Here is a 21,408-nt window from a genome sequence, read left to right on the forward strand (position 1 = left end):
AATATCGCTATAGAGGCAAATAGTCACTCAGATATACACCAAAAGAAAAATTCAGTAGAATTGTGCTTAAGGTGGAAGGAGAGAGGTCTTCAGTGACTATGGGACAGTAGACGCGTAGACTGTCTTGGTCCCCCCCTGTAGTTCCCATGTGAGTGGGTGGTCAAGTGACTGCATTTATGCCATTTGTAAAGTTCTGGTCACTTGTCGACTACCCTCATCTAGTGGCTTTCAATTTTTTACTATTAAAATAAGTCAGATTAGACTAGTGAGGCAATTACATACATGCGTTTATGTGACCACACCGTTATGATTCAGTCTAAAGTCACATAAAGTAACAGCAGACCTTTCCTTTTAGACTATGAAGCGAACAGATCTACAGAAAAAGTGACATCTCAATAAGAACTCTGTCTCCGAGCAGTATTTGCTTATTCAGATAAAAATCTTCATTATGGCATTAGTAACTTAGGGGTGCTTCACACACAGCAAGATAGCTGCTGAGATCGCTGCTGAGTCACGGTTTTTGTGACGCAGCAGTGACCTCATCAGCGATCTCGCTGTGTGTGACACTGAGCAGCGATCTGGCCCCTGCTGTGAGATCGCTGCTCGTTACACACAGCCCTGGTTCGTTTTTTTATTGTTGCTCTCCCGCTGTGACGCACAGATCACTGTGTGTGACAGCGAGAGAGCGACGAAATGAAGCGAGCAGGGAGCAGGAGCCGGCATCTGGCAGCTGCGGTAACCTGTAACCAGGGTAAACATCGGGTAACCAAGGTGGTTACCCGATATTTACCTTCGTTACCAGCCTCCGCCGCTCTCACGCTGCCTGTGCTGCCGGCTCCTGCTCTCTGCACATGTAGCTGCAGTACACATCGGGTTAATTAACCCAATGTGTACTGTAGCTAGGAGTGCAGGGAGCCAGCGCTAAGCAGTGTGCGCGGCTCCCTGCTCTCTGCACATGTAGCTGCAGTACACATCGGGTAATTAACCCGATGTGTACTGTAGCTAGGAGAGCAGGGAGCCAGCGCTAAGCAGTGTGTGCGGCTCCCTGCTCTCTGCACATGTAGCGACGTTATGATCGCTGCTGCGTCGCTGTGTTTGACAGCTAAGCAGCGATCATAACAGCGACTTACAAGGTCGCTGTTACGTCACAGAAAATGATGACGTAACAGCGACGTCATTGTCGCTATGTGTGAACCCAGCCTTATTCTGCAAGCTTGGTCTGTATCTGTAGTCAGCGTTGCCCCCCTTTAAAAGCACTCTTTGGAGCTCCTGTGACAAGGATTGCTATAAGACTGGCATCATCAGGGCAAGAAGGGCAATGAAATGGGCTTCAAAACTTGGGTTTTTGTAAACCCCTTAAAATCTAATAAAGTATACAAAATGTGGGTTTTAAAAAAAGGCAAGTGTCTGTAAAAACACTCTACAGATGCATCTTGACTAGAGATGAATGATCAACTTCGAATCGAATTTCACGAAATGCACAGCTCCACACAAATTTGAACACTTTGCGTTTCGATCCACTAGGATTGCAAAAAAAAAAAAAAAAGACAACAGACAATCCAGAAGCCATTTTACAGTAAATTTAGTTGATTGTCAGGCTGTTAGAGCCTAGCAATCGGGACAGGGAGACAATCCCTAAAACATTTTTTAGAGTATTTGGAAATACAATAAGAGTATCCGTCTTCTGTGCCAGGCGATATGCCAATCCTTCTCTCTGTTTTTCCAGGCATTTCAGTATTGTGATTTGCAAATTTTTGGAAAATTTTGAAAACCCGGCAAATTGGAATTTCAAATTATCAGCGGATTTCTAATACTCAACCTTAGCTGTGTGATACGGAGATAAATCAATGCAAAATAAGTTACTGTTGTTATTATTTTAGTTTTCTCCCGTTGGTGTCATGTTTTTGTAAATCTGTTTGCCCCATCGTAAAGAACAATATTTTTGGAGATGTTTGGGACCTTTTTCTAACAGTTGTAAAGTGTTCATTTTTCGGGATCTGGGGCTGTGTGAGGGCTTATTTGCTTGCACAATTTTTGGGTAGATACGATGTTTTGATCGCAATTTATCGCATTTTATTAAAATATTACTACGCCCAAAAAAACGTAATTCTGGGGTTTAATTTTTCTTGTTACGCGGTTTACCATTTGTATTAAAATACAACTGAGACTGTGGAAAGGAAGTGCAAATTGGGTCTTACCTGGGTATACACCAGGTTATTATGAAGGTAATGAACTCCCCTAAGGGGGTTGTTGTAGTCACAACACCGGTAATCATGTAGTCGATAAGGCGCACAGCCGCAGTCCTGAATGGAGACAAATTATGGATTGAGGAGGAAAGTCGGGTTTATGCCGTGCTAACACCAGGATACAAAGTTTATTAATTAATCTCTTTTTATTCTTGTACAGGTCTACACGTTTCAGAGATTTCAAGTTTCTTCAATAGGACCGCAAGAGAAAATGAACAAGATTGTTCATTTTCTCTTGACGTCCTGATGAAGAAGATTGAAATCTCTGTAACGCGTAGACCTGTACAAGAATAAAAAGAGATTAATCAACTTTGTATCCTGGTGTTAGCACGGCATAAATCCGACTTTCCTCCTCAATGCATAATTACAAACTGTAGTAAGTTATATTTTGATAGATGTGACTTTTACGAACGCAGCAACACCAAATATGTGTGTTAATGTTGCAAAAAGGGGGTGATGTGAACTTATTTTTTTCATATTTTTAGAAACTTTTTTTCTTCAACTTATTACGGTCTTTGCTTTTTCTTTTAGGGGACTTGAAGTAGCAATCATCTTATCACTTGTCAGATTGACAGTGAGATTTAACAGGTCAATAGCCACGGGTATAGTTCCACTGCACCAGCATATGTTGAAGATACATATGAGCTGATTAAATTAGCCATCCTATGCGAATAAAGTTGTGTGCTTGATGTGCAATCCAGTGTCAAAGGCAGAGACATGACCATTGACAAATATGTACGTCAAAGGTCGTTGAATGGTTAAAAAACAACAACAACCTCAGAAGGAATGCCATATTAACCATGTTTATTGTAACAGGCCACAAATCTGAAGAGTGAAGAAGCACATCTAGTTAAATGAACCTCTTATTAACCTTTTGCATATGAGGGGGGTATTGCATTACAAAACCTCTTATTTCTATTAATTTTCTGAGAAGATATGGAGGAAAACTCATTAAGAATGTGAAACAGATTGGGTAGCAACATCAGAGGTCCCATCAAGGTCACTAATAAGTCATCAGCAAAGAGGAATGCTTTTTAAGTTTGTGATAAAATTAATACACCAGAAACATCTATCTTATTTTAATAAAGACTTCTAAAGGCTCCATGACACGGGTAAAAAAAGGCAGGGGAAAGTGGACAACTCTGCCGAGTACCACGAGAAATGGATATGGGATAGCAGATATGTTCAGTTGGGAGTTTAAGATGGGCTGTGGGGTTGGAGTATAGCAATTGAAAAATGGTACGAAGTCCATACGCTTTAAGACACCAAACAAACAGACCCAAGAAACACTTTTAAAAAGCTAAAGGGCGACATTTCTCCTGTAAACAATGCTTAGGATTTCCCGAATATTGAGTGGTGCTTCATATTCAGGTATAAACCTAACTTGGTCATTTTCACCAAAACGTTAAAAGCAAATTAAACCTCTTAGCCAAATTAGATGTAAACATATTTGTATCATGATTAATGAGGGATGATGATCGTTCACAAGAATAATAAATCCTACATAAAAGAGTCACCCCTCACTACCATTAGAATTTTAAAAACATTATTATGGTAGTGGGGTTAAAATGGGAGCAAATATTTTATATTATGGTCCTGAAAATAGTTATTTTTAGTAAAAAAAAACTGGATCACACTCAGGCCAATGCTATTCAATGAGTCAGTGCACGTCTGATTACATTTAGGTGTGGTCCGACTTTCACAGACAGACAGAATGGAGAAGTTTTTTCTATTATCAACCTCTGAGAAAAATGGATCCCACCCTGTTCAAACTCGCATCAGAGACTGATTGGCCTAATTGGACTGTTTCTCTTGGATGGAAAAAATATGGTCACGTGAACTCAGCCTTTGGACGGAGTTCACACTTGCGAGAGACTCACACGAGTCTCACATCACATCACCCAGCACGGCCTGACGCTCTCTGGACACAAGCGTCTCAGCTGCATAGAGATACATGCAGCCGACCCGCTCCTGTCAGGAGAGTGTGCAGCCGTGCCGGGTGATGTGATGCGAGATTCGCGCGAGTCTCTCGCAAGTGTGACCTCAGCCTTTGGGTGAGAATCGTGGGGCGAATTTTGTGCTAGAACTCATTAACTCTTAACCTCAGATAAGTCGCCTGGCAAAAGTGGTTATCTTATGCTGTACTCATACTTAGGGGTACTTTGCACACTACGACATCGCAAGCCGATGCTTGCGATGCCGAGTGTGATAGTCCCCGCCCCCGTCTCAGCAGTGATATCTTGTGATTGCTGCCATAGCGAACATTATCGCTACGGCAGCTTCACATGCACTCACCTGCCCTGAGACGTCGCTCTGGCCGGCGACCCGCCTCCTTACTAAGGGGGTGGGTCGTGCAGCGTCACATCGACATCACACGGCAGGCAGCCAATAGAAGCGGAGGGGCGGAGATGGGCGGGATGTAAACATCCCGCCCACCTCCGTCCTTCCGCATAGCCGGCGTGAGCCGCGGTGACGCAGGTAGGAGATATTCCTCGCTCCTGCGGCTTCTCACACAGCGATGTGTGCTGCCGCAGGAACGAGGAACAACATTGTACCGTCGATGCAGATACATTATAGAAATGTTGAACACTACACCGATGATACGATTACGACGCTTTTGGCTCGTTAATCTTATCATAAAGGATTTACACACTACGATATCGACAGCGACGCCGGATGTGCGTCACTTTCGATTTGACCCCACCGACATTGCACCTGCGATATCGTAGTGTGCAAAGTACCCCTTACTGTTATTTTTTGAAGATTTTAGTTGCGTTTTTTAGTGAAAAGAAAGGGAACTGAATATTTTTCTTGAGTGGGATGAGCAGCAGTACTTGCCACAGCTAGTTTTATGAACCAAAACTTTGTGCCTATGTAAAAAGTTCAGAGGACATAGTAGCGCTTGGTGTCCCCGGTAATGTACTGATTTGAAGGGTTCTTAAAAGTGCGATCTCAGGCGATCAAGACTGATGCATAAAATGTCTAGAATTTAAATAGTCATATGTAAAATTACATTTTAATTTAGAAGTACCTACCTTTAAAAACAGCCAGCCTGTCATCCATTTCACAAATCTCCCTGGACCCCATACATGCTTGTAGAGGTCGGTATTCACAACCCCAGGGTCCACGGCATTGGAAGTTACATAACTACCTTCGAGACTCAGCAGATGTTGTAGATAATAAGAAAACAACACAAGAGCAAGCTTGCTCTTAGAATACGCACCATGGGCTGAATACATGTGGCTGTGGAGAAACAAAAAAAGTATTTAACAATCCACAATATTAATATTAAAGGGAATCTGTCACCAGGTTTTTGCAATCAGAGAGTAGCATGGTATAGGAGCAGAGACCCTGATTCCAGAGATGTGCCACTTACTTGGCTACTTTGAGGGTTTTTTAAATGAAATAATTGTTTTATCAACAGGTGATTATCACAAAAGGAATACTTGTATGGTACTGTATAGTCGAACCTTATCCCCATCACTGATTGACACAGTGTACGCAAAAATCAGTTAATCAGAGGCGTGAATGGAGTTATAGCACATAAAGCAATTTTTAATCAAAACTGAAGCATCCAGTAAAGTAATTGATACATCATTGGAATCAGAGTCTCTGCTGATACATCATGCTTCCCTGAGATGGGGTAGCAAAAACTTGGAGACAAAATCCCTTTAATAATATTAATAATATAAAGTTTAAAAACAGTATTTTATTTTTATTCTGAATATTATGGCATTATGCTATTATATTGCACTGTTAATATTTCACTTGTTTCTACATTTGCTATTACAATATATTTCCAAGACTATTATCAAAAAAAGAGAACAAATGTAAATGTCACCACCCGCAGCATTTCCTTTTTCCTCCGCCAGCCTCAAAAATCAGTCATATCGACAAAAGAGCAAAGCTTCCGACTTCAGATTGGTGAAAATGAAACAGCTTATGCTAAGCCATCAAAGTAGTCTTCAAACATTTAACAGTATTAGGGCAGAGAGCTCGCTATGCTCTGCATTTTATATAGGCGACTTAAGGAGGAAAAGCTACTAAATGTAAGTAACACAGTTCTGTCACATTCATGTGCACATTTCTATATTGGTGGGGACGAGATTTTATTTTATAGCTTTAAGGCCGCTTTACACGCTGCGATATCGGTACCGATATCGCTAGCGTGGGTACCCACCCCTATCTGTTGTGCGATACGGGCAAATCACTGCCCGTGCCGCACAACATCGCACGGACCCGTCACACTACTTACCTGCCCGGCGACGTCGCTGTGACCGGCGAACCGCCTCCTTTCTAAGGGGGCGGTTCGTTCAGTGTCACAGCGACGTCACAGCTGCATCACTGAACCGCCGCCCAATAGAAGCGGAGGGGCGGAGATGAGCGGGATGTAACATCCCGTCCCATTCCTTACTTCCGCATAGCGGCCGTGAGGCAGGTAAGGGGAGCTTCCTCATTCCTGCGGCGTCACACGGAGCGATGTGTGCTGCCACAGGAACGACAAACAACTTTGTTACTGCTGCAGTAACGATTTTTGAGAATGGACCCCCATGTCACCGATGAGCGATTTTGCACGTTTTTGCGACGATGCAAAATCGCTCATAGGTGTCACACGCAACGGCATCGCTAATGCGGCCGGATGTGCGTCACCAATTCCGTGACCCCAACGAGTTCGCATTAGCGATGTCGCAGCGTGTAAAGCCACCTTTAGGCTTGAAACAAGACACAAGTCCATCAAGCTCAATGTCTTACATAACATAATGATCCAGAGGAAAACACAAACCCCATTAGACAGATGCTATTTGGCCCATATTCGGGGTAAATGTCTTCCTGACGTGTTGTGCAACGAGTGAACAGACACTTCGGTATCATATCAGATTGTTCGGTACGTGTGCTATCTGTTCTATTTATAGCTAGATCAAGAACCTATTACAATTAATGTGCCTTTTCATATCGCCTTTTTTGTGGATGATTGTCCGCAACACAAAAGATGGAGACCTGTCCTAATTTGATCAGTGTTTAGATCAAACTCACCAATGCAAGTTAATGACCTCATGAAAAAAAAGATTACCCATATGCAGTCCATATTTTACTGTTTAATGAATAGGAGAGGTGAAGAATTTTTTTCCTCATATGAGAATGGTGGATGCAACATGGACCATTTATAGGGTAGCACACTGAAAAAACACAAACCATTTTTCATGAATGAGGAGATAAAACTGATGTGTGAAACCGGCCTTATACTGTAATGACCTAACACCATGTGAGTGTGGGAATTAGGCTAATTAGATGTACCACCTAAGGGCTTGTGCACAGGGTGTTCATGGACAGCATTCATAACCTTGGTGTTCATAGACAGCATACATACCCTTGGTGTTCATGGACAGCATTCATACCCTTGGTGTTCATGGACAGCACTCATACCCTTGGTGTTCATGGACAACATACATACCCTTGGCGTTCATGGACAGCATTCATACCCTTGGTGTTCCTGGAAAGCATACATACCCTTGGTGTTCATGGACAGCATACATACCCTTGGTGTTCATGGACAGCATCCATACCCTTGGTGTTCATGGACAACATGCATACCATTGGTGTTCATGGACAGCCCTCATTCCATTGGTGTTCATAGACAGCACTCATACCCTTGGTGTTCATAGACAGCATACATACCCTTGGTGTTCATGGACAGCACTTATACCCTTGGTGTTCATGGACAACATGCATACCCTTGGTGTTCATGGACAGCACTCATTCCATTGGTGTTCATGGACAGCATACCTACCCTTGGTATTCATGGAAAGCATTTATACCCTTGGTGTTCATGGACATCATACATACCCTTGGTGTTCATGGACAGCACTAATACCCTTAGTGTTCATGGACAGCATACATACCCTTGGTGTTCATGGACAGCACTCATACCCTTGGTGTTCATGGACAGCACTCATACCCTTGGTGTTCATGGACAGCACTCATACCCTTGGTGTTCATGGACATTACTTATTCCATTGGTGCTCATAGACAGCACTCATACTCTTGGTGTTCATAGACAGCATACATACGCTTGGTGTTCATGGACAGCACTTATACCCTTGGTGTTCATGGACAACATGCATACCCTTGGTGTTCATGGACAGCACTCATTCCATTGGTGTTCATGGACAGCATACATACCCTTGGTATTCATGGAAAGCATTTATACCCTTGGTGTTCATGGACATCATACATACCCTTGGTGTTCATGGACAGCATACATACCCTTGGTTTTCATGGACAGCATTCATACCCTTAGTGTTCATAGACATCATATATACCCTTGGTGTTCATGGACAGCACTAATACCCTTAGTGTTCATGGACAGCATACATACCCTTGGTGTTCATGGACAGCACTCATACCCTTGGTGTTCATGGACAACACTCATACCCTTGGTGTTCATGGACAGCACTCATACCCTTGGTGTTCATGGACATTACTTATTCCATTGGTGCTCATGGACAGCACTCATACCCTTGGTGTTCATGGACATTACTTATTCCATTGGTGCTCATGGACAGCATTCATACCCTTGGTGTTCATGGAAAGCACGCATACCTTTGGTGTTCATGGACAGCATTTATACCCTTGGTGTTCGTGGAAAGCACTCATACCCTTGGATTCTATGGGGCTATGCACATGTCTGATTTTGATTAGCGTCTCAAATAAAAAATCGGGAATGAAAATCTATGGGTCCGTTAAAAACATCAGTCCGCACTCATATGACATCAAGTGCCATCCCATTTTCACAGACTGACATAATGGAAAAAGTGGAGAAACTTAATTTTCTTTTGCTCTTCCTCTGAGAATAACTGATGCTACTCTAATCAAACTCTGCTTTGGTTGTGTACACCTACCTGGATTATGGGAATTTGGTGGTTTTTGTGAAAATCAATGATGAATAATGTTTGGCTCCGATGTATACCACTATTTAACAGTAGGAGACTTGTTTGTGTATTTTTGTTCTTGTTTTTAGTATGTGAAAGGTTTTTTTATTGTTTTAATACTGGGATGCTTTATATGCTTTCTAAGGAGGAGGAGTAGGTGCAGTTGCAACTAAATAGAGGACTATTTACTCCTTAAATTTATTTTTGTTTCTTATTTTTCAGAATATTATATGGTAAGGTGAATGGTGTAATGCCAAACTAAACTCAACACGCAATCATACAGGTCCTCATATGGCAATGGGGAAAAATAAATCTTTCAGAAAGCAAAATGAGAGAAAAATCAATTGGAAGAATATGTCTAACGCGGGCTTTACACGCTACGAGATCGCTACAGCGATCTCGTTGGGGTCACGGATTTTAAGACACACATCCGGCCGCTGTAGCGATGCCGTTGCGTGTGACACCTATGAGTTATCTTGCATCGTTGCAAAAATGTGCAAAATCGTTCATCGGCGACATGGGGGTCCATTCTCAAATATCGTTACTGCAGCAGTAACGAAGTTGTTCCTCGTTCCTGTGGCAGCACACATCGCTCCGTGTGACACCGCAGGAACGAGGAACATCTCCTTACCTGCCACTTCTATTGGGCGGCGGTTCAGTGATGCTGCTGTGACGTTGCTGTGACGCTGAACGAACCGCCCCCTTAGAAAGGAGGCGGTTCGCCGGTCACAGCGACGTCGCAGGGAAGGTAAGTAGTGTGACGGGTCTGGGCGATGTTGTGCAACACGGGCAGAGATTTGCCTGTGTCGCACAACCGATGGGCGCGGGTACGCACGATGGCGATATCGATACTGATATCGCAGTGTGTAAAGCAGCCTTAAATCAGCAATGCGTTAAACTATTTTAGAGTGCTAATTATCATTGTGACATAATAGCACGGCAGTTCACAGACATTACCTATAAACTATGGCAAAATATTACGTAAAAATGGAGAAGGGGTTAATGAGAACAAACGGTGGCTCCCGACAGTAGCAATAAGCCAAACGTCAACCATGAAGAGCTGACACACCAAACAGATGGAAGACATGGAGCAGGAATGTATACCGCAGTTAAGTACCTATTTTTCTTGAAAGGAGATGCGGACACTTTTTTCTTGACAATGTGAGCCTACTGCCTGGTTAAGTCCTTTAATTTTGTTTGAAAGCACTGCTGCTGTACAAGGGCAAAATTTTGGACTTTTGATATGATGTAACTGGGTGCAGGACTTGGATATACTGCCCATCTGTGCACAGTCAGCAAGAAGCCCCAAACTAATAAATGATAAGGCCCCAATTCAGGAGACAGTGACTATTGAGGGAAAAGACATGTCCTGCTGTTCGGCTGATACAGGTGGCATATGACAATGTCAGTTCCATCTTACTGATTGCAAATTCATAAAGCACGACTCTCGGTGCACCATTGGGAGCAAATAGGAGGTGGGGCAGGATTCTATTGGTGAAAGGTTACCTTGGAGACCCCTCCCCTAATGACCGCTCTATGCAAAATATTTAGGCAGCTGCACTAAAGGAGTGGCCGAGACTATAGAGGGTAGGCGGCTATAAAGTCAAGTAAACGGCTGGCCAAGAAGATGTAGGTAGCACAGGCGTGACTATGACAGCACCATATTGGCGGCAATCATTGTACCTGGGTGTGCAAATCAAGCTACAAGTTATGATCATTTTGAGGCCGAAACTCTAAGGAAATGTTTACATGACAGGATTTTTCCAAAAATCTGAAACTGCCAGAAAAAGAGAAGAATGGTAAAAACCTGCACTGCCTGGATGAAGGGAGCTTTAGAATAGATGAAGACAAAGATTTGGGTGGATCAAAAGCAGTTTTTGTCAACGCGTTTTGAAGTTTCACACTTTTCATCAGGACAAACCACAATCTGTGGTCGTGTGACACAACCATAACCTTGTGAGCAGCTTTCCTCAATTCTTGACACCATTTATCTAAATAAGACCCTATTTCACTATTGTCTCTAGAGTTTACTCATCACAAAAATCTGAAACAGACCCTCTGAGGTGCAGAATGGCATGCTGTGGATCAGCTTCCAGATAAATCCCTATTCACATGTTGATAACCCGCTGTGGCTTGCTTAAGGAATCTTGATCTATGTGTGACCCAGGAGTGTAACGATAGCAGTCACAGAGATCGCCACTGTGACCGAGCCTGGTAGGGTTAGGGGCCCAGCGCCCACCCTGCAGAGAAGCAGCTGGCTCCTCTCAGTGAGAGAGGAGCTGCGCTGTTCAGTGGCAGACTATGCAGCTGCTATGGGGCCCGTGCATCAGGTGCTAGCACCAGGCCCCCCTTGCCTGCAGGCCCTTGCCCGTCATCGCACGAAGTAATGATGAAGGATGGAGTGGAGGGCTCTGCTCCATCCTTCATCATTCTCCCCATGTAATGTGCCTGCACTTGACGTCTCAGTGCAGCAGAGAGCGGTGACGTCACTAGTACACACTGCTGAGCTGAGACATGCAGAGCACAGGACGGAAGGACGCTCTGACCGAAGCAGTGGGGGAACGAGGAGAGGTGAGGACTTGTTTATTGTTTTCAATCCGTGAGTTCACGGTGGCCAGAGGCCTATGGGGGTGGATTAAATGTTATGGGAGCTGCATAATATAATATGGAGGACTATGGGGCTGCATAACAAAATATGGAGGACTATGGACCTGCATTATAATACATGGAGGACTACAGAGGCTGCATTATAATACATGGAGCACTATGGGGCTGCATTAAATGGTATGGGGGCTGCATAATATAATATGGAGGATTATGGGGCTGCATTATAAAACAACGAGGAATGGGGGCTGGATAATATAATATGCAGGACTATGGGACTGCATTATAATATATGGAGGGCTATGGGTGTGCATTAAACAGTATGTGGGCTGCATAATACAATATGAAGGGCTATGGGGGCTGCATTCTAATATATGAAGTGTTATGTCAGAAACCATTATACTATGTGGAAGGCTATGTGAGGGCCATTATAGTATTTGAAGAGCTAAATATGAGATAAAGATAAAAGCATGGGATGGGAAACTTTTGTGCTGAGGGAAAGAGGCTCTTTTCCTCAGCACCCAGCTTTCCCATGCTCTGCTATACATCTTTCCCTCAGCACCCAGCTTTCCCATGCTCGGATATCATGGGAAAGCTGGGTGCTAAGGGAAAGATGTATATCACAGCATGGGAAAGCTGCATGCTGGGGGAAAGATGTGTAGCAGAGCATGGGGAAGGTGCAGACTGAGGGCAAGATGGATATCAGAACATAAGGAAGCTGGGTGCTGATAGAAAGAGGGATTTCAGATCATGGGAAACATGAATGCTGAGGAAAAGAGCCAGGTGTGAGCAACACTATCCTATACCCCAAGTGTCGGCATCATTATCCCGTACCCCGAGTGTTGGTGTACGGTTGGGGGGGAACACAGGTCCAAACACTGCACCGGGGCCCATCAAACTCTAGTTATGCCACAGGTGTGACCTAGAAGTAATCTTTTCCATAACACAAAGATCCATATAATTGCATAAAAAAATCCCCCACAGTTACATTATTAATAGATTCTAATAGCATTTAATCTCCTAATTTTAAATTGACAGACTGCAACCTTCTCTCCTCAGGCTTAGGATCAGTAGCCTTAAAGGGGTTGTCCGACGTAACAAAATTTTTTGAGTTTAAGCTAATCTGTGCTGTATTGTTATATAAAAAACTTCTACATTATTATTTTTTGTTTTCTAACTTTTGTTCCTCTTGAATTATCCCTTTATTCTCTGCAGCTCCTTGTTTACATTCAGCTCCAGCAAACTGACCACTTCCTGTGCAAAACCTCAGTCAGAGCTGGCACCGCCCGGCCTCAGTGTCCAGCCCCTCCCCAGTGTCCAGCCTCGCCCCCTTCCCGCCCCCTGCACACACAGTCCCTGTCAGTATATTCTGCCCCAGCACCTGACCTGTTATCACTACAGCATTGCAAATAACAGCCCCACATCAGGCTCTGCACCGCACACACACATCAGGCTCTGCACCGCATACACACATCAGGCTCTGCACCGCATACACACATCAGGCTCGGCACCGCATACACACATCAGGCTCTGCACCGCATACACATTAGGCTCTGCACCGCATACACACATCGGGCTCTGCACCGCATACACACATCAGGCTCTGCACCGCATACACACATCAGGCTCTGCACCACATACACATCGGGCTCTGCACCGCATACACACATCAGGCTCTGCACCGCATACACACATCGGGCTCTGCACCGCATACACACATCGGGCTCTGCACCGCATACACACATCGGGCTCTGCACCGCATACACACATCGGGCTCTGCACCGCACACACACATCAGGCTCTGCACCGCATATACATCAGGCTCTGCACCGCATATGCATCGGGCTCTGCACCGCATACACACATCAGGCTCTGCACCGCATATACACATCGGGCTCTGCACCGCATACACACATCAGGCTCTGCACCGCATACACACATCAGGCTCTGCACCGCATACACACATCGGGCTCTGCACCACATACACACATCGGGCTCTGCACCGCATACACACATCAGGCTCTGCACCGCATACACACATCAGGCTCTGCACCGCACACACACATCAGGCTCTGCACCGCAAATACATCAGGCTCTGCACCGCATATACATCGGGCTCTGCACCGCATACACACATCAGGCTCTGCACCGCATATACACATTGGGCTCTGCACCGCATACACACATCAGGCTCTGCACCGCATATACACATCGGGCTCTGCACCGCATACACACATCAGGCTCTGCACCGCATACACACATCAGGCTCTGCACCGCATACACACATCAGGCTCTGCACCACATACACATCGGGCTCTGCACCGCATACACACATCAGGCTCTGCACCGCATACACACATCGGGCTCTGCACCGCATACACACATCGGGCTCTGCACCGCATACACACATCGGGCTCTGCACCGCATACACACATCGGGCTCTGCACCGCACACACACATCAGGCTCTGCACCGCATATACATCAGGCTCTGCACCGCATATGCATCGGGCTCTGCACCGCATACACACATCAGGCTCTGCACCGCATATACACATCGGGCTCTGCACCGCATACACACATCAGGCTCTGCACCGCATACACACATCAGGCTCTGCACCGCATACACACATCGGGCTCTGCACCACATACACACATCGGGCTCTGCACCGCATACACACATCAGGCTCTGCACCGCATACACACATCAGGCTCTGCACCGCACACACACATCAGGCTCTGCACCGCAAATACATCAGGCTCTGCACCGCATATACATCGGGCTCTGCACCGCATACACACATCAGGCTCTGCACCGCATATACACATTGGGCTCTGCACCGCATACACACATCAGGCTCTGCACCGCATATACACATCGGGCTCTGCACCGCATACACACATCTGGCTCTGCACCGCATACACACATCAGGCTCTGCACCGCATACACACATCGGGCTCTGCACCGCATACACACATCGGGCTCTGCACCGCATACACAAATCGGGCTCTGCACCGCATACACACATCGGGCTCTGCACCGCATACACACATCGGGCTCTGCACCGCATACACACATCAGGCTCTGCACCGCATACACACATCAGACTCTGCACCGCATACACACATCAGGCTCTGCACCGCATACACACATCAGGCTCTGCACTGCACGCACACACGGCGCTCTGCACCGACCCCCCCTACCCCCATAGGGAACACATGTAGGGAGTACATACTCACCCGTCCTCGGTCCCTGCCGCTCCTGCACGTTCGTCCGCTGTCTGTGCTCTGGACATATCCGCACAGTAGTGATGTCACCGCTGTGCTGCAGAGAGCACAGACAGCGGGGCAGTGATGAGAATCGCAATACTCCTTCTCATCAGCACTTTCAAATGTACCGGCATCTGTGATCTGTGATGCCGGTATATTTGAATGTGTGATCCTGAGCAGGGGCCCGATGCTGGCGCTGACACCACAGCAGTCGCCGCCAGGCCCCGCCCCCAGGTCACGGGTCCCACAGAAGTGCAGGGGGAGGTTGTGGGCAAAGTACGGGGTGCGGGGGAATGTGTGGGAGGGTACAGGGAAGGGGGCGGGGACTCCACACACAGTACCCGCCCAGCAGGGCGGCGACATGCTGTTTCCACATTTGCATGTCAACATGGCCCTGCCCAGCAGCAAAATCGCGGCAGGAGCGGTCACATGAACACTCTGAGCCGGGGGAGAGGGGCTGACAGCAGGGCAGGTAAGTGGTCTCTATCTACTTACCTGCCCCAATGTAGCCCAATAGGGTAATAATGAAAAAAACTCAAAATAAGCCGGATAACCCATTTAATGATCATATAAATTAACAGCGTCACATTTTATTTTATGTACACTGAAGAGCTTGTTTTGTTGGATGGGGTTTTGATCCACAGGCAAATCAGGGCATGTAATAAAATGATAGATAATGGTATATAAATGATAGAAAGAAGTTTACTTTTTCTAAGATTGCTGAGTAACAAGTTTCAAGTAAATGCACAAAAACTATTTCATCAAAATTCCAAGAAGACAAGCTTGTATTTTCTCCACAGCTTGAGTCATACAGTAAGAGCGAGAAGAACAAATCAATCTGCAGAATACGATCTAAACAGCACACTCAGGGGGCAGAGTTCTACCATATTGATCCATTTATCGATCTGCGCAGATGACAGCATCACTTAATACCTTTATATACAAATGTTACAATATTTTTTGTTCCCCAAAGTTCTTACACGTGAAATTACCATCAAAAGCCCGGCCGACAAGATTGATGTAATCTTGGCTAACACTTAATGCCCCCTATTTTCTCAGAAGGTAACATCAAGTGGATTTTCTGAGCCTTTCGTAATCCTTTTCTGCAGAGGCACATTACCCCCGTGGTAATCGAAAACAAGACCTTCAATTCTAAACTATTTTTTAGATAAAGTTAAAATTGCTTTTAGAGATTTTATATATATGTTGTTTTTCTGCTGAATGAAATAAAATTTAAATCTAAGACTGAAATTTGAGCATTAATATGGAGGTGACCCTTTTGAAGAAGACATTGCCTGGCCAATTATTATTCTACACAACATTCAGTGTTAACTCATTTCAAAAAATCTTTACTAATGGATTAAGGAGCATTTTTCTAGAAGGTATATAAGGATGAAGATTTTCTTATATGCAGGTGACAGTTTATAATACATTTATTTCCACATATACCTGCAGATGTGACGCCCTGGCAAAACCAGGTAGTCACACACAGGCCCCCGCATAACATCTTCCCTCACCTAGGTGACATACAGCCGACGTGAAACCCTAGTCACCCACCCTCAGGGCAAGACAGGCACACCAGTGGGCGGGACAAGGCGGTAAGGAAACACCCACCTCGGGGTCTAGACAGCCCGGGGCGGGAAAACAAGTAGATTAGCTTTGAGTTCAAGTTGAGAGGAGTGTGGGCTGGAGCTAGGTGTAGCTCCAGCAGAGGAAGTTCAAGTTGAACGGTGCCAGGGTCGGAGCCCTAGTACCTTGGCTAGGTGGCAGACAGTGGTCTCCATCAGCAGGAGACAGGAAGACGGCTCGGCAGATCCGAAGAGGACCAGAGAAGGGTTGGAGCCCACCGGTACCTACACCGGAGACCTGACCGGAAACCATGCACAGAGGGGGTACTTGGACCCTGAAGCCAGGACCAGAACCAACGGCCTAGCTAATCAACCGATTGATGGCAGGATTACAGGTCCTGTCCATACCAAAGTCCCAAAAGCACACAACCACCCACAGAGAGGGATAGGGCAACAACCAGGGCCCATAGATCCCATGGGTCAGCGTCAGCGGGCACGGCTCCTTAGGCACACAGAAAGCCGGGAACGGACTCCTGAGTTCCAAACCAGGCAGCCCACAATACACAAAACAGTGCAGAGGAAAGGACAGAGACCACCAGCCCGGGTGAGAGGTCCAGAGTGCAGCCGGCCGCGGAGGCCGGGGCCACCAGCACCTTGGTTTACCAAAAGACTCCTGTGATTCATTCAATTGTGAGTAACCAACTATCCCCTGGTTCATCTGGGCGTGCAAGGCCCTGCAACACCAAACCCTGCACAGAGACAATGAGCCCCGGGGCAACCATGCCTACCCACGGAGGGGTTAACATCCGGCTGCCATTCCATCTCCCCCGGGTATCCCACAACAGCAGCGGTGGTGTCCCACCTCACCACACACCGTGGGTGGTGTCACAGACATTCTACAATCAATCCCGTACAAATACGTCCCCCTTTTATTCGGAGTGTCCGCGCGACCCCTGATTCCGGGGAACCCCTCGAGCCATACCGTAGGCCCCGGATCAGATCAGCGCTGGCTGCTGGCACGGGGGCGGCACACAGACCCATGTGCAGGAGGCTGTATACTGGAAGACAGTTTCCATTGTGACTCTACTTCATGTGCTGCCGTATGATGCTCTCTAAGGTGCTCCTTGTTTAGAAGTAATCCAACTGGGTGAGAATGCCTCCATAACACATCAACCTATAAAGCAGTGTTCCCCAACTCCAGTCCTCAAGAGACACGGAAAAATCATGTTTTCCAGATTTTCATTAATATTGCACAAGTGATGGAATTATCGCCTGGTCAATGGTAAGGAAATCCTGAAAACATGATCTGTAAATGGCTCTTGAGGACTGGAGTTGGGGAACAATGGAATGAATGAATGGATGAAACCAAATTTTCTCTCTGATTTGCTCTGACATATTTACAGTCTAGCCTCCTCTACCACTCTTTTTGATCAATCCTCATATTTCCATTGAATTGTCACTTATGTTTATTAGCTGCCAAAGCCTCAACACAACACTACAATGTACTCTTCCTTTGAGACTTGTCTTCCACCTTCTAAACAGTCGATCGCGCTCTCTTATTGAAAATTTTCATATTGTATCTTAGTTAGTCAACTATTCGATGCGCAATGTAAGTCTATGGGAAGCCCAAATAGTTGTTATTCGGGTTTCCCATAGACTTACATTGCGCATCGAATATTTGCGAATAGTCGAATAGCGGCGAGGTATTCTGAAAATATTAGCGAAGCCGAATGATCGAAGTATTCGATCATCCCTAATCTTGGTCACAATTTTTTTCCTCTATTGAATCCTCTCATACTTCACCAAATATATTTAGTGCCTTCCACTCGCACATCACCTCCTTTTCTCACTCGCTTTTGTTGATGTGTCATACGTAAGTCTGTCTCCTGGGGCTCTTCTATATCAAGTTTGTTGGTTTATGACAGCTCTTAAAATACCACTATTAGGTTAGGGTCACACAAATGTTTTCTCTAGATCTGATAAAATTGGCTTGATCATGCTAATTTTTGATCAGTGTGTGATCCAATTTTCTCAATGGTGGAGAAGAAAAAAAAGGTTCTCTACCTTCTCTATGTTAGTCTGTGAAAATCTGACTGCATTCGGAAGTCATTTGAGTATGGTCCAATTTTTTTCATGGACCAATAGAGTTGATTTTTCTCAGCTCTATGTGGACTGAGGAAAAAAAAAATCAAAGAATTCTACAACTGGTAGCATATCTTGGATCACGCACATCCATACTGTGTAAACCATTGGACTGCACTTGGATGTCATCTATGTACAGTCCGATATATGCAGAGACAGGCAACGGAGAAGTTAGAGAGATAGAGAGATTAATCTCTCCATCTTCTGTATCCTGATTAGCAGCTGGTGCTGCCTCTTCCTCTCCTGGGTGTAATCATGCCAAACGCCGTTGCTGTTCTGTGTCTATCTCTCACAAGTTTAATTGCAAATACCTCCTATAGATCTGGCCAAGAACCAAATGGCAGTGGCATGTACTCCAAGTCTCCTTCTTTACTTTCTTTTGCTGCTGCCAAATGCCAACATTGCATATACAAGTACTTGGAGGTATAATAGAGGCTAACAACATTGCTGGACCTCTTATCAGTCTCTGGTCTCAGCTCAAAGGGATATCTAAACCTAAACTTGAGCACGCCTGTGCCTAACCTTTCTAGGCGGGCTTGCTGCTCTGCTTTCTACCTATCTCCATAAAACACCTATCTGGGTCATCTCATAAACACCTTTAGTGATGAATGAGCACTAAAATGCTCGAACATTAGGTACTCGAATTGCGCAGGTCGGACGTATGGACAGGCTGGACTCGAGTAATGACTATAATGGAAGTCAATGGGAAACTCAAGCATTATTCCACAAGGCCCGAACAGGAGGGGGCAGGAAAAAAACTGAAATGAATGGTAAAAGCATTCAATGGAATAGGAAAAGCATGGAGAAGACACCTGGACACGTCTCTGACTCCTAGGTCGCTGCTGAGAACAAAATACATAATAATAATAATAATAATAATAATAAAAAATGATACGGGGTTTCCAATATTTTTCATAACCAGCCACGGTAAAGCAGGCAGCTGGGGGCTAATATTATCAGACTGGGAAGGTTCATGGATATTTGGCCCTTCTGAGCCTAAAAATACTGGCCCGCAGCTGTCCCAGAATTGGTGATTCACATTAGATTTGTCAATTCTAGTGCTTTGTATGGCTGTTCCCAATTGCCCTGGTGCGATGGCAATCAGGGCAATATTTTTTGTTATTTATGTGTAATTTTTTGGTTATGCTGTGTAATGTCAGATGGTATCAAGCCTAGTGGTTAGTAATGGGGAGGTGACTATCAGACACCCTCTTTACTGACGCAGTAATAAAAAAAACAAAAAACGTTTATTTGAATATAGACTCCCCACACGATCCTTCCTTTACCAATTTATTCTATGAAGTTCCGTTGTAGCCTACATTCCCCGAATGCAGCTTCGGTGACTGTGACTATAGTGGTAAAGTACAGCTATTTACAGATGCAGAGTAGTGGCAACTCTCTTTAGAGCTGCCGCCTCAATACTGTGCACAGCGATACCCAGCGGCACTTATGAGAGTTGTCAGCACTACCCGGCGCTTGTGAATAGCTGTAACTTACTGCTATTCCCAATTTCAGGAACTGCATTTGGGGAATGTGAACTAAGAAAAAGGAGCTTCGTGGGAACATTTTTGATAATACATTGATGAACGAAGGATAATGTTGGAGAGTCTTTATTCAAATAAACAATTTTTTCCTGTGTGTGTTTTTTTTTAATTTATTGGGTTAGTAATGGCATTGTCTGATATACACCTCTCAATTACTAATCCCTTGGCTTGACACCAGCTGACATTACACAGCTAACATCAACACCCAAAAATATTACCCAATATTGCCATCACACAGTGCAATTGGGAAGAGCTGGGCAAAGCAGTACAATTGATGCATCTAATGGATGCACCAATTGTGGTGTAGCTGCGGGCTATTATTTTTAGGCTCGGAATATCCATGGACCTTCTCAGCCTGGTAATATCAACCCCAGCTGTCTGCTTTACCTTGGATGGTTATCAATAATAGGGGGAACCGAACATATTCTTTTTATTTATTTATTTAACAACTACAGTAAATTACAAACGCAAAGCACATAAATATCAGTCTGAAAATTAATGCCTTGCGTGTGTAGTTTTCTGTACTGGTTAAGTAGATAAATAAATAATGATGTGACATCCTCCTTATTTTTGATAATTAGCCATGATAAAGCAGACATCTGAGGGCTGATATTATCAGGCTGGAATGGTCCATAGATATTGAGCTTTCTCAGCCTAAAAATATCATCCCACATCCACCCCAGAATTGGCGCATCTTTTAGATGCGCCAATTCTAACACTTTGCCCCACTTTTCCCGATTGCCCTGATGCAGTAGCAATTGGGCTAATATTTTTATGGATTGATGTCAAACACCCCCATTACTAACCCAGTTAAAAAAAACACACAGAAAAAAACAGTTTATTTGAATAAAGACCCTCATACATTATCCCTCGTTCATAAATTTGTTATAAAAATAATGTTCCCACGAAGCTACGTCATAGTCCATATTCCCTAAATGCAGATATGATAACTGTGCATAGCAGTAAAGCTATTCACAGGCGCCGAGTAGTGATGATAACTCTCATCAGGGCCGCCATCTTAATGCTGCGCTCAGTGAGACCCGGAGAAGGTGATGAGAGTTGTCGTCACTATCCAGCACCTGTAAATAGCAGTACATTACAGCTATT

At 44.9% G+C, this 21,408-nt stretch overlaps 1 protein-coding gene across 2 annotated transcripts in view; it reads right to left on the reverse strand.

The window, feature by feature from the left end:
- The window catches only part of DHRSX (dehydrogenase/reductase X-linked), a 405,907-nt gene that overhangs the window by 93,342 nt on the left and 291,157 nt on the right, over nt 1–21,408 (reverse strand). For both annotated transcript variants that reach the window (XM_075335466.1, XM_075335468.1), the window contains exon 6: nt 5,282–5,489. In XM_075335466.1, coding sequence (XP_075191581.1) covers nt 5,282–5,489 — 208 coding nt within the window. The remainder of the gene's footprint in view (nt 1–5,281; nt 5,490–21,408) is intronic.

The sequence above is a fragment of the Anomaloglossus baeobatrachus genome, chromosome 2 (assembly GCF_048569485.1).
Source record: "Anomaloglossus baeobatrachus isolate aAnoBae1 chromosome 2, aAnoBae1.hap1, whole genome shotgun sequence".
Classification (NCBI taxonomy): domain Eukaryota; kingdom Metazoa; phylum Chordata; class Amphibia; order Anura; family Aromobatidae; genus Anomaloglossus; species Anomaloglossus baeobatrachus.